This window comes from Macadamia integrifolia, chromosome 4 (genome assembly GCF_013358625.1).
Source record: "Macadamia integrifolia cultivar HAES 741 chromosome 4, SCU_Mint_v3, whole genome shotgun sequence".
Taxonomy (NCBI): Eukaryota; Viridiplantae; Streptophyta; class Magnoliopsida; order Proteales; family Proteaceae; genus Macadamia; species Macadamia integrifolia.
Genome location: NC_056560.1, coordinates 1,102,146 through 1,122,090, shown reverse-complemented (window position 1 = coordinate 1,122,090; position 19,945 = coordinate 1,102,146). Strand labels below are relative to the sequence as shown.

The 19,945-nt window shown below is 36.3% G+C and overlaps 1 protein-coding gene and 1 pseudogene across 4 annotated transcripts; one reads left to right on the top strand and one right to left on the bottom strand.

Moving 5' to 3' along the window:
* The first annotated feature begins 1,168 nt into the window (after positions 1-1,168).
* On the top strand, positions 1,169-19,802 carry LOC122076744 (histone-lysine N-methyltransferase, H3 lysine-9 specific SUVH4-like). 4 transcript variants are annotated; one of them, XM_042642244.1, is made up of 10 exons: positions 1,305-1,984; positions 2,790-2,858; positions 8,449-8,526; positions 8,741-8,795; positions 8,980-9,089; positions 13,468-13,647; positions 15,109-15,207; positions 18,944-19,042; positions 19,317-19,366; positions 19,462-19,786. In XM_042642244.1, exons 1-10 carry the CDS (start codon positions 1,487-1,489, stop codon positions 19,610-19,612), a joined length of 1,389 nt encoding a protein of 462 aa, XP_042498178.1. In that variant the 5' UTR covers positions 1,305-1,486; the 3' UTR covers positions 19,613-19,786. The 4 variants fall into 4 exon arrangements, with proteins under 4 accessions (XP_042498176.1, XP_042498177.1, XP_042498175.1 ...); XM_042642241.1 differs by lacking the exons at positions 18,944-19,042; positions 19,317-19,366; positions 19,462-19,786 and adding an exon at positions 15,438-15,847 and having other exon boundaries at positions 1,174-1,984; XM_042642242.1 differs by lacking the exons at positions 8,449-8,526; positions 8,741-8,795; positions 8,980-9,089 and having other exon boundaries at positions 1,169-1,984; positions 19,462-19,802.
* LOC122077330 overlaps positions 19,615-19,945 on the bottom strand; it is a 20,048-nt pseudogene continuing 19,717 nt past the window's right edge.

Sequence of the window (19,945 nt, the reverse complement as noted above, 5' to 3'; positions counted from 1 at the left end):
TTATTTGTTGGAGTTTTAGATTTTGGATACCCGATAGTTTCTTTTGTGCTATCTCATATGCGGTTGAAGAATAAGTTATTGCAGGTGGAGGAGACAAGAGGAGGAGAGGGGGGAATGGTCACGGAGATGAAGCATTGAAGTTGGGACAAGAGGGGAGGGACATCAGGGGAGGGTGGGTGAAGGCAACGAAGAAGAAGAAGTGGCGGTGATGCTTCGTTGGGGCTAAGTTGCAGGATAGGGTGGAGATAGAGATAGAAGGTGGATGGTGGATTACCTTAGGGGTAAAATGGTCCAAGAACATACATGGGTAGAGGGAATCACTGTTGTGGGTAATTTTGTAAACCTAAACACGATATGGATAATTTAGTAATGAAAAACCCAAAAGTGGGTAATCAAGTAATTTTTCCCAAAAAAAAAAAAAGGTGCATGATCATAATGTAAAATTCAAGGCACATCGTGCCACTTAAAATGAGATGTGGCATCCACACACACACATGGTCTTTCTCTCTCATGTTTTAATCCATACGAACTCCATGTGGATATACTAATCATAACATCGGCAATCGTATGTGTGCAAATTTCCTTTCTACATCAATGCCATAAACCAAAAGTATGTATTATTTGAGGGGTAAGGAAATCATATGTTTCACATGGCATCGTGAAATGATAAAAGTATTGGATAAGAATCTACAACGTATTAGAATGTCTTTGTTGACGATCTTTTACTTTAACAACATATAGGGTTCCTCGAACAATGTGATACCTCACACCGTATAAATCCTTAACATTTCCTACTCTGACTAAGATTACATGATGTTCCTGTGAATTATGGTAAAAATGTAGTTTTTCTTCACTCATGGTAACTTATGGAGGTAATTTTCGTTCAATCATGGTAAAGAGAGAATTCTCTACCCCATAAAAAGTGAAAAAGATATCCTTTTTTCTTTTTTTCGGTTTTTTAAATATTTGGTATAAAAGGGTAGATACTTCATGTCATATATGGCAGAACATTTATGACCCTCCATGGTGGTAGGTGTAGCTTGGAAACTTTTCCTAAAGTTTAACGTTCAACTTTCCGAATTCAAATTAACGATCAAATTTCACCTTGAAATAAAATAAAATAACGTTCAAAATTGTAATGGAGTACAGCTAAAGCATAACGGCCCTCATTTAAGGTTGGTCGTCCAGCAGTCGCCTACTTCTTACAGATTAAAACGATTTCCCGCCGAATCGTCACGATCACATCCAACTTGGGGAAAAGCGCCTGAACGTCGCTTCAGTGTTTCAGAACGCTGGGTAAACCCTAGATTCAAGCCCAGAAATCTTTAGTGTTGTTCTTCTATTTCTTCCGTCGTCGTCTGCCGTCTCGATAGGTGAGTTTGAGCTCCTCGAGGCTTCTCTCGACGGAGTTCAATCTCCATTACGGACGTGCATCCAGTCTCTTCTCCTGATTCATCTTATAGAACTCCACCCAACGACTCCTGAAATGGAGTTTGTCAATGAAATGATTAAAGGCGATCACATTTCATCCCCGAGCGAAGAAGAAATGGAATGCAAAGCGGCCGTTGTTACAGTTAAGAAAAGCGTTGCGCAGCGAGTTCAGAAGATTGTTTCCGAGAATGCTTCGGTCGAGAGAAGATCTAGTGCGAGGTTGCGAAACCGACCTGAAAACAAGCGACCCTATTATGGTCATAGCAGTAGTGAGGATGTGAAAGACGATGGTAGCAGGAAAAATACAAAACTTCGTAAAAGAAGAGAACTGGAATATGATGTCGTTGAAGAGACTGAATGCTGTAAAACTGGTCCGGTGCTTGAACGGTTGGGTGAAGTGAAGGTTTATGCCGATGCCACATGTGGCGAAGACGTTCAGAAAATGGATGAACGTGGTGATCACAATCCTACGGATGCAGTGGGAAAAAGTGCTTATGCTAGGGTGAAGGAGACCTTGAGGATGTTTAATACCCATTATCTTCATTTTGTCCAGGCAAGTATCTCACCTATAAATAGAAAAATTAATAATAAAAGTAGAAAACCTACCCCTCTTTGTTTTTTTACTATCGTTTTAATATTTAGCACTAATTTGTAAGGTTTTAGTTTATATTATAGATTTTCTTGGTACGGTGGAAGTTTCCAGGTTTTGCTATCTCTATCTTGTTTTATTTTTGTTATGTTGGGGCTTTGTGGAACAATCAAAAGATCAAAAGGGGGGGGGGAATACTTATCAATCATAATTGTAAATCTTTTGTCCTCAGCAAATATGAACCTAATGGATGGTTATGTCCAAAAACCCTTGTTTAAGATTGTTGAGGGAGTATCCGTGTATCTATACATACCTTACTTGTTTTTATTTTTGTACAAGAGAGGACCTATTCATAGGTCAAGAGCGTGTACAGCGTATACATACACCGATACTACTAAAATGGAAGGTAGTAACAATAACAATAACTCATCACCATTATAGAGTGGTAGTGTTATATGGTTAGGATTTTGTGGGTTATTTAAATGTTTAAACATTGTATACCTTGTGCCAAAAACAATGTACTTTTCCCATGTTTTTCGCCTGGCCATTTTGGGGGACTAATGGCCAAAAAGACAGAAATTAGTGAAATGACAGAAATTTTTAGTTTCATGTTTTGCCTGTAATTTCGTTTTGGTGAAAAAAAAGAAAGAAAGAAGAAAGTGAAATATCCGAAGTTTCGGTGAATTTTCGAACCATGATCAAAAATCAAAACTATCAATCTCTAGATGTCACCATTCTTTTGACTGATTGAAAAAGGACTTTTACTCAGGAAGAAGAAAAGAGGTGCAGGAAAGATGAAGTTGATGCAAAGAAAGTTGCTCGAGGTTCAAAATCTGAGGTTAGCATCTACTTTTATGTTTTTTTTCTCGTTGGTGGAAATTATGTTTATGTCAGTATTACATGGATTCAAATACCAGATTTGGATTTAAACAGTTACTGTAGCCTTTACTTGGTAAACTGCAAAAATCTGGAGTTGGAACAATCTGTTAAGCATGATGCAGCATTTATTTAGAAGAATCCATGCATTTTTTATTTATGTTTGGATGTGGTTTTACCGTTGATCTATAAAACTACTCATCCATTCAACTATAGAACCATTCAATGTGTTTAGTTTGCCTTCTATTTATTTATTTCATTTTTAATTGATGACTTATTGCACATATTTTCGGATTCTCATTCTTGTCTTTCATAATGCTCTTCTTTTTATGGATCATTCTTTGTTCATTTATTTATGTTGCATCCTAGTTCCTTCCTTTTCTTAGGAAGCTTTTCTTCCATATGGTAATTCACAATTTTATTGCATACTTTTTCATAATGAATTCATTAAATTTATTCATGATTTGTCATTATTCCATTTTTTTTTTTTTTTTTGCATCCCTATACTATCATCCTGATGCCAATCATGCCATTGCTATATCTATTAATGGCAAGGAACATATTTGCATGTGTATTCTATCTGTTTGCATGAGCTAGTCTGCGGTTCATCTGATCATTTTGTATTCCACGGCAACATTTCTTGTCACATGCTTCATGACTTGTGAAACATTGGCTTTGTTCTGCCTGCTGATTCTCATCTTTATGCAGTTCAACGTTAAAGCTGACTGTGCTGTAAAATTGACTAATGCGTTTATTTTTGTTCCTATTGATGCGAATTATATAGTTTCTTCTCTCTATTTGAATGATTAAAATGTTGCTTTAGACCATCATTTGGAACCTACAGAGTTACTTAGAACAACCAGGAAAGTGTGTGTAACAAGCCATAGTTTTGTGCTATATTTTGCAAGTAGTCTTTGAGTGGCTTTCTCTGTAATAGAAACGTGGTGAGTGGTGACTCTCGTATTGGTGTCAATTGAATTCGCATAATATTCAAATGCCATTTATAGGTAAGTGATGCTGAAGCACTTGGGAATGAGTGGTTTGCCATGAGAACTTTGGGAGCTTCTTCTTTGTGACATATATAACCTACATGGAAAAAGAGGACATATTTTTGTCAGATCTGTCGACTCCCAAGTTGCCCAAAGCTATAGTGGACACCTTATATATTGGGGGCTAGTGAGAATATACGTATGGTGGTGGAGAATTAAATTTTTTAAATTAAATTACTGCTGAAAATATAAAGGGGAGAGGTTTCCTGGTTGGCGGTACCAAGGATGTAAGTATCGGTACCAAAGCATCAGGTATCAAATCAAAAGGTGATTTTAAAAGATGTACTGTATCGTATTGGAGAGATGCTAGATGCGCTAAAAATACGGATGGAAATGCAAAGAGATGCATGCACAATACAGTTCTAAGGCAAAAAAACACAAAACATTAGCAATATGCAAAATATGTCATGTATAAAAAGGAGAATATAGTATGACGATACAATTCTATCCAATTGATTATGAATAAAGGATGGGATTTCTTAAATATACTAGTAGTCTACTGCCATAGAGATCTTTGGGCTCGTTCAAATTTAGACTTGGAAGTGGTCTCAGTAAAGGTACAACAACCAAGATGATATTGTGCACGAACCGAGTATACATGCAAGACATAAAATCTGAAAATAGAAATAAAGATGAAACGATTTATCCATAAGTTATTTTATACATTGCATGTAATTTTCTAACAACATTGGACCCATTTGCATCCATGTATCCATTATCTTCTTATTTATTTATCGAAAATAGCCAAAAAAAATTAAAATCCAAAAAAAATCAGAAAAATGATACGTGGTCATAGATCTAATGCACTCATTTTTCAGAAGAAAATAAAAATATTTCCTATTTTGTCCTATTTTCTGTTTTAGGGAAAATCACAAATTAATACTTAGGGACCATTTGATTTTATTTCCAAAAACATTTTTTTTTCTGTTTTTCTATGCTTAGAAATAGAAAAACACTGTAAAAACCGTTTAATTTTTCTGTTTCACTTCACTTGACCTACCCCAACCCCAGCCCCAACCCCAGCCCATTGTTGAAACTTCTTGCTATCTAGAAGCGGTGACTCCAACCTGGTTGTGCAAAGCACACAGTTCTGGACTGCCTTCATCCTTTTGAAGCTCATCTCCATGAAGCATGCCTGCAACTCCAACATCGTGCCTTCACTCGTGAGCTGCATACCTGCAATGTCGTGCCTTCACTTGTGTCTTGAACCTGACTACACTATTGAAAACGTTTCGGGAAACAAACAAATCAAACACCTTTTTTGCAATTCCAAAAATCATTTCTTACCAAACAAACAGAAAAAACCGTTTTTTTTGTTTCTAGACATAGAAACAGTAGAAACAAAATCAAACGGGCCCTTAGATTCATGCAAATAGTTCGTTGCAATGAATCATGTCTTTTGCGCCTAATCTATTGTTTCAAAGCAAAAAAATAGAGTTACAAAGGAAATTTAAGCAAAAAAAGTTAGGTTTTTGAACTTACCTCACTTGCGTAGGTTAAACATTTCAATCCGAGATATGTGGAGCTTTAGTGATCAAAACAAGATGCAATTCCCTGGGTTAGAAATGTTTTTCATGTTTGGAATGGAATCCCCACATCAAATCTAAGCCAAAAGTTGGACTGGATAGGTTTCAAAGAGCCTTGGTTTTATTCTCTACCATGGCTTTGTTTTTTTGTAGGTCTTAAGGTAAGTATGAATTAGTATCAACCTGTATCTGGTTGTTGGCAAGATACAGTATGATACACACACGTATATATATATATATATATATGATACGCATTGGCCGATACTTACCAATACTTAACACATTGGGCGGTACAGATGAGGAATCTTGTGGGGAGCCTAGTTGATGCATAATTCCAGCAAGAAGAGAAGTGAGCCTGATGTTTTGGGTGTGGTTTAATTTATTGGGTCCAACTGATCCTATGGTTTAAGCTTTATTTAAGTTAGCTTAATTTGAATGCTCAATGAGTTATATGGTTCATGGATTAGTACTCTTGGGTTTACTATCGTAATGGGGCCAAACTTATAAGCGTAAATATTAGAGATTTGAGCCCTATACAGAGTTAAGTACTTACTATTTTGGTGTTTATTTTTTGTTTTAGAAGATTTGGAGGAGATTTGCATGGTGTTAGATATTCTAGAAGATTGAATGAATATTTGCATGGGCCTCATGTGATTTGCGCAGAGAGGATTGCTGGCTGGAATATTCTGTTAGATCTACTACCACTTTAGTTTTTATTTGTGATAGTTCTTTTATTCTAGATTCTATTTTGTAATAGATTTAGTTGCCAAGTCAATAGCAATCTAGGAGTTGCTATATTAGTTTTATTTTTATGTAATAGCAATTAGATTTTTTGTTCTAGAAGAGGTGCTAGTTTTTAAAGTTATTTTGTAATACAACACCTATTATAAATAAAGCAAGGAGCCACAATCTCCAAAGATTTTGAGTGATTGAGAGATTGGGTTTTCTCCTCTTTGGGTCAGTGGTGATGCAACTCCAGCCCTATTGTGTTGAAGCAATATGTTGGGATTGGTGGTGATTCCATTCTCGCAGGCATGGTGGTGAAGCCATGTTCATATCCCTTCTATTTCTTCTTTCATATGTAAAAGAACAAGAACAATGAGTTAAAAAATTCTGTTAATCGACATTGGTTTGTCCTTTATGTGATCATGTTGCCATTGATCTCTCACTGGCTTTTCTGGTTTGAGATCCAATCTGCATTACTAATTCTTCCACGTGGTAGTTGAGATGGAGCTGAATTTGGAACAGGTATGCCCTAAGCTCCCCTGCTCATATGTCAAGTGTCAACCCAACTTGAGTTGACCATGTGGCAAAACAACGATTGACAAAACCAGGATATCTAAGTGGATGCATAGATTATAGAGACTAGAGAGGGTGGCTGGACATCCAAGGGAGTGTATGCTATATATAATATATGGGAGAGTGATTGAGTGATTTTGGGTATAAAATTTGACATGTTTGGAAAATTCACACCATTCTCTAGACATCTGAATGTTGGAATTGCCACTTCATTCTTCAACATGGCACAAAGAGATGTGCTCCTATCCTAAGATTCCTCACTTGTGCTGCCAACCAAGGAAACCTTTTGCCATATATGAAATATGAGCAACTACAAAATGTATGACTTAATAACTATAGTACAGAAATAGGTAACTAAACTACACGAAATATGTGATTCAATAGCAATAAAATGTGGTATGAAGTGTTATATATTATGATTGTCTTGATGCCTTGGTCCCTACCTACGCAACATCTCAATGCCTTTGGACTGAATGGTTAAACTGTGATTTACTTGAGGTACACACTTCCGTGGTTCAAAGCCCCTAGAATGGGGTTGGGTGGGTCAAAAACTGCAAGCAACCAGACGCCTTTCATTTTTTTCTTAGGGGGGGGGAAAGTTTTGGCCATTGATTAATCTACCGGACTGTTTCTGCCGGACCTGATTAAAACCAGATCTTGACAAGAATATGTAATTCAAAATTTTTTTGGACAATAATATCTTGTCCAAACTAAACACCTCCCTGGATCCAGGTCTCATAATTTGGGCAGGCTGACCTGGTTGTCTGAAATTGAAATTTACCATGATAAATAGTAATTTTATTTAAGTTATAATATGAGTATTAGCATTGCTGACCAATATAAACTAGATGTGGTATTTCAACAAACTAGTTGAACATGGAAGTATGTGCTTTTGTCTGACATTTGAGTTTGAAGTTAGTATGGTTTGGTTAAATTTCCATAGACTTGGCATGTCTGGCAATTTCTCCAAACCCAAACCCATATTTTTCTATATGCTGGCCCCTCCTTTTATTCTATCATTTAATCGACATATTTTTGAATTCTTTTTTGGAAATCGGTTTATCCCTGCATAAGGTTAGCAGTGAACACATGCTGTGAATGTGGTGAGCCATTTGGGTTCGATAAGAAATTTCTTCATTGTCTTGCTCATCTTTATCTTCAAATGGGCTGTCTACCTCCCTGCTTACCAAATATAGCCCAGTGAAAAAGATCTACTCTAATCTGAAGATCTGAATAGGTGACTCCCTCTCTACCTTCAATCTAATGTGAACTCTCCTTGTTCTCCCCTAATGAAGAAGCCCTCATCCAAATTTATCAAGCCCATTAATCTCCAAGGTCCCGCCAACAAAGTATATAGGGGCTATTTCATTCTTTCTTGTTTCCCCCTTGGTGAACCACTCACTCGTTTTAAGTTTTGATGACTGAGCTTATAAGGGAAGAAGTACTTTCAGTCATAGCCCTGTTCTTAAAAGGTCCTTTATTTTTAGTTCTGGCGTTCCAAAAATAGTTGGAAACTCTATTATCTTGGGTTTCTGGTTATCATACGATGAAGTCTCTAAGTCCAAAGGGCAGGTTTATGTCGGCAGTTTTTTCTTCTTTTAATAATTTGCCTGTTTGTGTTCTACTTCCTACTTTTATTGTCCCTTCTATTTTTCATTTTTCATGTCCATGCTACAAGAGTGTCCAGCGAGGGAATGCGTCTGAAGAGGATACCAAGCGTTCTTCCAAACGACCTGATTTGAAGGCAATATCCAAGGCAAGTGGTTCATTCTTTATATATATATATATATATATATATATGCCAGTGAATGGTGGTATGCACACTGTAATAACAGTTACATGAGCTTAATCATTCATAATGAATTCACATGTCATGAGTTTAATGGCATGTGTCAAAAGTATGATGTCTCCCTGTTTTAGTATTAGGAAGTAATGTTGTCTATACTCTTTCCTTTTTATTTTTATGGCAGATGATGGAGACAAATGCTGTTTTATACCGTGGAAAAAGATTTGGTCACCTTCCAGGTCCTTGGCTTCTACTTATTCGTTATTGTTAGATACATATACTATGTTAGATTATTAATTGGCTTCATGTTAGCATAGTTTTCTGGACTCTGGAGTTCCAAAGGGCTTCCAATTTTGTACAGGCATGTTACAAGTTGAACAAATTGATTCAACTGTCTGCTGATTCTTGCTTGTATGATGACAGGCATTGATGTTGGGTATCAATTCTTTTCTAGAGCTGCAATGGTTGCTATAGGTTTTCATAGCCATTGGCTGAATGGAATTGATTTCATGGGACAATCATACAAGAAGATGGTAAGGCAGCTCTAGATTATGCATTTCTCTAGGGAGAAAATCGTTTCTGAACCTTTCTTCTCAACTGCCATCTTGCACTATTCAATGTGTAGATGCATATGTACTTTATGTTTTGTTTGCATATTTATGTATTTCGACAACCCTTGTACAACACACAAAAAATCAAAAGTACAAGAAAACTATTACAGCAGCTATGTGTTTCCCCTACTACTGGTGATCAATCATTTGTACTTGCTGACCGGAACAATTCTATGGGGATTTTTGAGAACAGAAATTAAAATTAACGCTGGTGAACTGAAGTCAACACAGTTCTTATGCAATGGCCAGTTCTCATCATAACTCTTGCCTCTTTTATTTAATGGTTTTATGACACACCACAATAGGTATTGTCTTCCATGTGGTGTGGTCATAGCTTACAAATGGAAAAGGCAGGCCATGGTAGGATTTCACATGCTTCCTTGGGTCAAGTCCAACTTAGCTAAAAGAAGAGTTAAAATGGAGCTCCACACATCTAAATTACATCCGTAGTTGTCATGGCGTCAAGGCAAACTAAGGTGTTGGAGTGCTGCCTAAGCGTTTTGGTTACAAGTCGCCCTTCTTAAGGCGAATAAGGCACATTAGGTGACCAAGTGTTATTTTTTAAAATCAACATTAAGCCACATCAAATTATAAAAAATCAACATTTAGAGAAACGCGCCTGTTCTATAATTAGTTTGATTGGTCAAATTATCTTTTTCTTTTTTTACATTAGACTTTTTGTATTAGATATAGAATAAACCCAATTTTCCAACAAGTCTAAGATTACTTAAATCTGAGTTGTAATGACAATGTTATGATCTGGGCAAACTTATTTTAAAAGTTGTTAAAATTGCTCGGATGGAAATAAATTTATAGACATCAAAACAAATGATTATTTTACTGGACTTTTGGTTTTTAGCAATGATTTACGATAATAAGATTTAAAAAATTTTTCAGAATGAGAAAATCCTCAACATTTTTTGAAAGTTGAAAATTGCCTACAACAAAAAATCCAGTTTTGTTCTCGGATAAGGGGGGTTGAATTTTTATCCTTTCGGGATTTAATTTCTAAACTATTTTATTGGATTCAAATAGGGGGTATATGCTTATTTATGAATAAAATCTTAAGTAAATGAAGCTATTTTGCATAAATAAGTGCCAAAATATAAAAGCAACAACCGCCTTGACAACGACTGCATTGCAATAGTGCTCAAGAGGACAAAGTTTTGTTTCTCGAGTCACAGACAAACTTGATGATTACATTTCATTAGAGGTGTTAAGTAATCACCTTTCCACGTAGAGTATGCTATTTTCCATGAAAAAGAACACCTAGGACATGCAAGTTGTGCAAGTAATGGTCGATCTTCAGTAGGGGATGGGTTTGCGGCTAGAATTACCATGTTTTTTGGATTTAATAAATTTTCTTTAATTGGTATTATTTCTTTTAGGGTAATCCTTTTGTTGTATCAATTCCTAATCTTATTTCTAGTGGGATTCGGTTAGTCTTTGTCAAGATTATCTATATTCGAGTACGCACTTCATTCTCTTCCCCTCCTTAAATTCTTTGAAGAATAATGGAGTTCTCTTTTTTCTGGTTTCTGTTTTAGGATAGCAGTCATAATTTGCTGCTTAAGTTCTCCTAATCATGTGTTTAGGTTTCTTCATTATCTTTTCAGTAGGGCTGGGGTGAGCTAGTAGTTGCATATAATTGATATTGCCATATTGGGCATAAATTTGATCTATCCTTGTCTGGATGTGGTGGTGGTCCGAGTTTGAATCTGTACCACCAAGGCAGATGTTGGAGATGAGGTTGAGCAGCTTGTGTCAGATGTTTAGTACTGTCAGCTTAGAAAATGTTTGAAAGACAATTGTAGAGCTGGCGGAAATTATATAGAATCTCACACAGGTCTTTTGAGAAAAATTTCTTTTGAACTTTTTTCCGTGAACATTTGAATTTGATTAATTTGGAGTGGTGGGTTTTGAGAACAGCTTGTTTGTTCCTCAAAAGTTATTCTAGTTGCATTTGGATTAGTTCATAATTCTATTGAATGAAACATCAGAAATTTTCGTTCATTTGATGGAAGATGAAGATGAACCAAGTAATCTGCGAAGCATATGATGATTAGCAAGAGGAAGTTGAATTATTGGATTAATTGGTGTTTCATACAGTACGAGTACCACAGATGAATGTTCAAAATCCATTCAGTGTATTGGGTTATCAGGAGATGTATTACTCTAATACTGAATTGAAAACAGTACCAAAAACAGACTTTTATCAGAGAATAAAATCCAGATTATGGAGAAAAGCATAAGTCAAAATCAGGTGGTCAGATGAACTCAAAACCTCGTTCTGGGTTCAATACTTGCTGAAAATATCAATTTAATCCAAGGTTGGATCTGGAATCATAAAGCAATTTTAGTGGTACTAGGAGAGGGGGGTATACCAGTAAATCCACAACTCAGATTAAAACTCAGAAAATAGAAATTTAATGGCCACTCGATTCTGATCATAAGATATAAATATTGGCAATAATAAATCAGCAGAAACTGTAAATTGATTAGCAATTAGATAGTGGGGAGATAATTATATGGAAAACAGGGGCAGAGTGGGGAGATATTATTTATTTCCAGATCAGCATGTCTGATCAGTAAGAACGTCTGGGCAAAGATCTCGTTGAGGATGAAGAATTACCCTTCAAAAATTGAGGACAATATGATGGTCCAATTCCCTCGATTGAATTTTGAGTCGAAAAAGACTTGCATATGAAATCCCAGATCAGAATGTTAGTTGCAGAATAAGAACAAGAATACTTGATTAATGGTGGAGAAGGATGGAAGAAGAACAAGAGTAAAGGAAAGAGGAGGGCATCCAGGTTTTCCACCACAAGGTACTTGTATGGATCAAACACCAAACAGCCTTGATCAAACATTAGTGATTCTTCACTTAGGAAGGAAAAAGCAGCAGCTTTGTTTTCATTAGTCAAAATTAGTGTACCTCCCTTACAAACTTATATAGAAGACTCAAGAATAGACTCAAACACTAAAAAGGAAAATCCTAACCCAAGCCTTAACTAATTAGGTAACATAAACTGACTAGGAAACTGAAATAATAAAGGAAATTGACTCAAAACGGACTGGACTTATTAAATCCGAATCCATCCCAACTACAACGCTTAATAACAATTAAAATAAAGAAATACAGATACTTAACTAACTAATCCCTTAGCCTCTACCCGCATTATAGCCCCATTAAAGTGGCCCACACATTGGATCAGAAGCCTGACACATTTATAATCCAACATGAAACTTATTTCCATTAATATAAGCACATTTATATGATTTATCTGCACCATGTAGGGTAAAGTGTAGGGATTCTATGACCTGCAACAGGTTATCTACAACATTTATTAAAAGAATAAAAAACTTTGCCGTAACTAGAACCCATAATTCATGAGTTCCAAGATTAGTGGCTGAATGATCAGGTAGCTGGCTTGACACTTGTTGCTCAGTCATCAATTCAAGACTATCGTTATGTTGTACTATATTTTAGCTGAGTTGTTTAGGAGATAATCTAATGCTCCTACATCAAATGATATTTGGAAGAAAGGTTCAAAGCAATGATTTTAAAATTGGACCGAAGCTTATCAATTATGACTTGGAATGAACCCGACATGACCAGACTCAATTGAAAATGAAAAATAACAGAAAGATCCTAATTAACTTAATTTGATCCCACACTTAAATTTTTTTTTTTTTTTTAATTCTTTTGGTAGGGCAAGCAAAGGGAATTTTACTAAGAGAAAAGAGGAAACCGAATGTACAGGCATGTGAATGAGACAGAAAAAGTGAAGAAGTGTATACAGCAAAAGAACATCAACATACAAAATGGTCTCTCATCTGGTATATACAGCATATTAGTCTAAATGTCCCCTCATGCTATTTTTGTTGTCCCCAATAGGAAAAATTCTTCTCATGTTTATGCTGTTGTATGTTGGCCCACGGGGCTGTTATGGATGATGCTTTTTCATCAACCTCTTGAGGTGGAAAGGGGCAATCTTGATTTCTTTTTGATAAACCTTTTTATGTTCCACGTCCTCATTCATAGGATCATATACAACTCTGTATGAACATGGTTATGAGTAGCAACATCTTATCCCTTTTATATTACTTTCTAGTTTCTATCAGTGACATGTCATATCACTGTTGGATTGATCTCCATTATTCTCACTTTGTCATATACCAAGATTGTCCATATTCAATAGTTTTGCTTGTAGAAATGATTCACTTAGAATAGAAAACATGGAATTATGGAAATATATTTTCAAGTTTTTAAGCCCGTCAATTGTGTGGAATGTTGCAGAAGGAATACAGTGGTTACACATTCCCACTTGCTGTAGCAATTGTTTTGTCAGGGCAATATGAAGATGACCTTGACAACTCTGAGGATGTTGTATATACTGGTCAAGGTGGGAACAATTTACTTGGTAATAAGCGTCAAGTCAAGGATCAAGTCATGGAACGTGGTAATCTGGCACTTAAGGTATCTATTTTTACGTGGTCTTTCATCTCTCACTTTTCATCTTCCATGCTACATCTTTTATTTTTGATGTTCCATTTTTCATTTCTCATCCATTCCCCAGCCCTCCCCTCTGTTTAGAATTCAGTTTTCCTTACTTTTGTTATTTGGATCCATGTAGCAGACCAACAAAAGCATATGTTTGGCTCTTTCAAACAAGTTATTAGAGTTTAAAATGTATTAATGCTTACATTCCTGATAAGTTTCTCTTATTTACTTGGTAAACTTTGTCTTTATTACATTACTTCATTTCCTATTCATACCACCACACCCCCTAATAAAAAGAAAAATCTATGCCCCTTGCTTTAGCATCTTGGTCCTGTATAGGTGACGTTTAGGCATTCTGTGAGGTGCCCCAGCGCCTTGGCTTGACATGGTAACTTACCCACTATGTCCAGAATATTACTTGTAAGGTATTATTTGATCTTTTTCTATGTTTGTTTAACTGTTCTTAAAATTATACATGAAATTCTTGAATTTTGAACCTTACATCATCCATTTTGATAAATTTTATTGATCCTTGACTGAGGTTTAAGAAAACCGATATGTTTTGATTTCCTTTTCCCTTTTATCCCTCAAACTTCATATCTTTGTTGATTACTGTAAACCATATTGGATTTATGGCCTTACTGATTAGTGTTCTCATTGTTATAATTGATTTCTATCTGTGGCTTTGTACTCTAACCCAACCAGCCCCTTTCAAGGTGAAAGAAAACTCTCCCACCCTAGTTGGATGTTGGGTTTACTGAGTTTTTGAGATAATCCCAAAAAGATCCTAGTTTCTTCCCACATAATAATCAAGAACTTCTTTTTTTACTACCATGCATTCATAGATTCTGCCTTATCTCAACAACATATTTAAGAATGCATTCTTTCTTGGGCATATTTGCAGTAAAGTCATCCAAATTTTTAGAGTCTAAGTGATTTATTTATTTGCTTTTGACAAGTCAAGTGAATAATATATTTAAGGAACAAAGGAGCAGAGCTGTAGGGGTTAAGAAAAATCATCTGAACCAGCTACTCAAGGCGAAGGATTCTCGACCATGCCCTACCTCTTTGCACATATGTAATCTACAACTCATGACCTCAAGCAAAGCCCCGAATTGACCCAGTTCCAATTATTTAATATTTTCTTAACTGTTGGCGTTCAAATTCTAACACTGGTTTGCCAGGAGATGTGGTCGGCCACCATTGCCTGCTGATGCAGTACTAGTTTCAGTGTGCTATGGAATCACTATTACTAAGAAATAAACTTTATGGTGACCTTAGAAAAAAAAAAAAAACTTCATAGCATGAGCACAGCATGGCTGACAGGGGGAGTATTGTTTCAAGATGTTCTCAAATGAATCAAATTATACTGAAAGCTACAGAAATGCCAATTATTAGACTGTGTTACAACCTCATGATTCTTCTCATCTCTTGCAGAATAGTTTGGAACAATGTGTGCCTGTTAGAGTCATCCGTGGGCATGAATCTACAAGTAGTTACTGTGGAAAAGTGTACACATATGATGGTTTATACAAGGTGGATGACTGCAAACTATCTTTTAAGTCTATTACATTCTACTTTTGAGTTTTGATGCATTAAATGTTTCAGCAAACAATGCTGAAATGTCTATGCTCCCTGCCATATGAACTCTGTCTTAGGTTAAATAATAGAGAGAGTTTGTGTGTTCTTATTCTTGAGGCTTGCATTGCATCTTAATTAAAGCTTTAATTGCAATGGAATGGCATATAAAGCACGAGTTCTTGCAGGGACTCTCTTGTAAAAGCAAATTGAAGACCCAGAAAGTGGATGGTGAATCACTGGACCATCTATTTATGCATTATCTGCTAGATTATTTGGTCATTTGATGCACCTTTTTTATCATATTCGATATCATATAATCATGTAAGCCAAATTTTGTGAGATACTGAGATGGGGGTGGGTGTGGGGTTTATGGGTGGTGGTGAAGAGTGAGGGTTGTGTATTTTGGAGAATAGTACTTTTGCAAATCTGTACATGCATTTGGATGGAACAAAGGACAAGGGAGTGTAGCAATAAGTCAATATTATATGAGTGGTTGTAGACAAAATTAGGCGGCTTTTCCCTCCTTTCCTTTATAAGGGATTTCTGTAATTAAATAGTTCAATGGAATAGTACTTTCTGGTTTGACTGCTGATTATAGTACTTTTATTTACATAATTGATGAGAGAAAGTTGTTCCTAATTGAAATTTGCAAAAGAAGAGATGAATTTGAACAGATATTAGAGAGAAGGGGCAGAACTGCACAAACACTCATTATAGAAAAGGAGAGTGACACTTTGCTTATCTAACTATGTAAGATGATTAGCCAGCCTAATTGATGGCAAGTGACGATGCTAAGTGATTGAGCTCTCAAATGACATGATGGCCAGAGCATGTTTGAGTGTTGATGCGTATCTGATGGAGTTGGCTATTCTATTTGTAACAATAGCAGAACCTGAATCAGTACCTGGTCATTAGAAAGAAAGAAGAGAAAAGAGACGTCGAAGAGAAGATGAGAGAAGGGAAGAGAACACAAGCCACAGTTTGAGTAATGGCAGAATACTGAGAGGGTAGGTGATTGTATTTATGTATTTAATAAAAGAAACGAATTACAATTGGACTGATCGGGTTAACAACTAATGACTGGACTCTTAAAGACTGGCATAAGTGACTTTACACTTAAATAAGAAAGACATTACAGTAATACCTCTAAGAGAGCAGACGAATTTAACACACCCATAGAAACGACACATTTAACACTCCCCCTCAAGCTAGAGCATAGATATCACCCATTCCCAGCTTGGAAGACCTTTGGAGAAGTACATTTCGACACAAGGCTTTTGTAAATAATCTTCAAGTTGATTACTCGAACCAACAAATGGAGTGGTATTCAATTTCTTCAATATTGCATCTCGAACAAAATGACTATCCACTTGATGTGCTTAGTCCTCTCATGAAAGACTGGATTACTAGCATTGTAAATAGTTTCATGGTTATCACTGAACATGTCCATAGTGGGTTTGCTGACCAGAAAGCCAAGCTCTCCTGAGCAAAGGATCTAAGCCACATCAACTTAGCTACAGCGTGAGCCATTGCATACTCAGTTTCAACATTAAGACAGGCTATTGTGGTTTGGTTTTAACTCTATGTAAAAAGATTGCCCCCGACAAAAGTACAATATCTTGTAATGTATCTTTGATCACCATCAACACCAGCCCAGTCAACATCAAAATAACGATTAACATCACTGTGTTCATTACAGCAATATATGAGACGTTTACCTGGAGCACCCTTGAGATATCACACACTATACGACATGTTGTCTCCTAATGAACTTGTCCAGGTGTCTCCATAAACTGGCTGAGCACACCAACAACAAAGGACAGATCAGTTCGGGCTATAGTAAGATATATAAGTTTGCCAAATAATATCTGATGCTGATGTTTTTCTGCAAATTCCTCGTCATTAGATGCTTCAAGTTTAACAAGAGGGTCCATAAGCGTATCTACAGGTTTACAACCTAACATTCCGGTCTCACTCAGATCAAGAATATACTTCAGTTGAGACAAACTAAGCCATTTTTTTACTTCGAATAACCTCAACGCCAAGGAAATATCTAAGAATGCTCACTTCTTTCATCTTCAAGTGTTGCTTTAAGTAAGACTTAACCTGTTCAATTCCAGACAAGTCATTACCAGAAACAATAATATCATTAACATAAACGATCGAAACATTAACTTTAGAAATAGATTTGTTCAGTTTAAAAACTTTCTTAGCGTTCTCCTCTTGAGCTAATACCCAAGAGGGTGCTCCATATAAACCTCCTCTTTCAAATCACCATACAGAAAGGCATTCTTAATGTCTAACTGAAAAAGAGGCCATCAAGGTTAACAATCAAAGAGATCAAAACTCTCACAGAATCCCCAAAACAGATCTTCGCAGAGAGGGTTGAAATACTTAAATCGCAGATGGCAAACCCTTGAATTCGCAGATGGTTTTGATGGTTTGTTTGATCTGAAATTTTGACCACAGACAGTATAGTAGAGGGAGAAAAATCCTCCAAAAATCATGGTGAACACGTGAGCGGGTTCTTTGAAAAATTCCCCCCAAAAGTGGGATTTTGTGGGACAAATTGCTCGGCAAATTAGAATTTTGGCAGGAACAAGGAAAATTTGGTCTTCCACATTAAACGAACAAGATTAATCTTACATGTTATACAGGATTGAGTTGCAAAAACTTCTGGATCGGTATCCTACATCTGAACTGAATTCTTTCTGCTTAAAGAAGAAACTAGGGTTCCAACAATCAGAAAATAACATAGGTTATTGTACACTAAAAGGTAAGGAAAAACCCTAACCACACTCTGAACAGGAATCTCAGGTACTGAAATCAATGATCTGATACCATGTAACATTAACAGAACCTGAATCAGTACAAGGTCATAAGAAAGAAAGAAGAGAAGAGAGGAGAGGAAGATAAGATGAGCGAAGGGAAGAGAATACAACCCACAGTTTGAGTAATGAGCAGAATACTCAAACTGTGGGTGAGAGACTGCATTTATATCGAATAAAAGAAACAAATTACAGTAGGACCACCGGATCCACAACAATGACTAGACATAAGACTTAAAGACTGCACATAAGTGAATTTACACTTAAAGAAGAAAGACATTACAATAATACCCTAAGACTCTAAGAGAGCGACACTTGAAACACCCATAGAACCAACACACACTGAAAAGTAATATCTGAGTTATAGTTTTGAAACCGGATCAGATAGTTCATCCAGAACCATCATCTTTTCTAGTCCTGTTGAAATGCCCAAAACTGGAATCAAACCAGTCAAAACCAGAAAGTAACCGGGCTCCTTTCCAGTTCGATTTTCTTCCCGGTTTTTTAGACTATGGTCTGGGGATCTGTGATGGACTTGTAATGCACAGGAAAGCCATATTTTTTTTGCAAAAAGGCTTTGTTGCTATGAGCAAATACTTTGGGTTCCCTTTGTTATCTCCTAGATTCCCTTCAGCCTTGTCGGGTCCACTGGGGGAGATGGTAAACATTTTGTGGGGAAAGTTTGTTCCTTTTTGTGATATGTTGGTGAGTTAGGGTGGAAAGACTTATTGCCAATTTTTGAAGGTAATTGTAAGATAAAAATGTTATAAGAGTAAAACAGATATTGGTACAATGACCATCTGTTTCTTTGTTGCATGGACCATCTAATTTTGTTTCATTGTTTTTGTGTTATAAACTTGCAGGTGGTAGAATATTGGCCTGAGAAAGGTGTTTCTGGATTTACCGTTTTCAGATATCGCTTGAGGCGAGTTGAGGGGCAGCCTGTGCTGACAACTAACCAGGTCTTGTTTCAGGATTTCTCCTTAAGTCATACTTATAGGTTCTCAAGAATCTCAACTGCTTGCCTTCTATCCTGTTGGCACATGTCCTCACACACAAAAGGACAATTTAACTGGTTGACATAGGAAGCAAATATTGTGATCCATTTGCTTCAAACTTTGTAGAGTTTATTCTGTGAATCACCTATTCCAAACCTGGACTTTATTTGTTCATCTTTTCCTTATTTTGTTTTATGGGTTTACCCTCATTTCCTTATCCTGTTCTTCCTTACAACAGGTTCATTATACGCGGGCTCATGTGCCTAATTCTTTGTCAGAACTACGTGGGTATGCTATTAGTGTCACAGATATCTCAATTTCTTATTTCTAAATTATGAATTGTTCCAAATGATGAACTAATGCAATTGTTTTACTGCCCTAAGGTTGGTATCTTCTGACATAAGTGGTGGTCTGGAAGATATTCCTATCCCAGCTACCAATTTGGTTGATGATCCTCCTGTTGCGCCAGAAGGCAAGTTCAACCTTATTGATAGTAGTCCTGTCTATATGTATTATTTACATCTTTATGAGTGAAGTTAATGTAGTGGTTTTATCTATTACTCTCCATACAGTCAACCAGTTTTAATCTCATATTTTTCTGTAAGCATCATAGAACTGTCTTGGATTCTCCTCGAGTATATCCGGCATGTGTATTTAAAATGTATTGAGATGGACACCATAGTTTTTAAGGCGCTGATGCGGTCTAGAGATGGTAAGGCAGTGCTCTGCCTTATGTGAAGTGGCGCCTTATGGGTTTTTTTTTTTTTTTTTTTTAACACATTTTAAAATTACTTGATGAAGATTTCAAATATAGATTTTTTATTAGTAGGTGTATGGTTTTGTTAACACTTGAGATCTATGTGATCA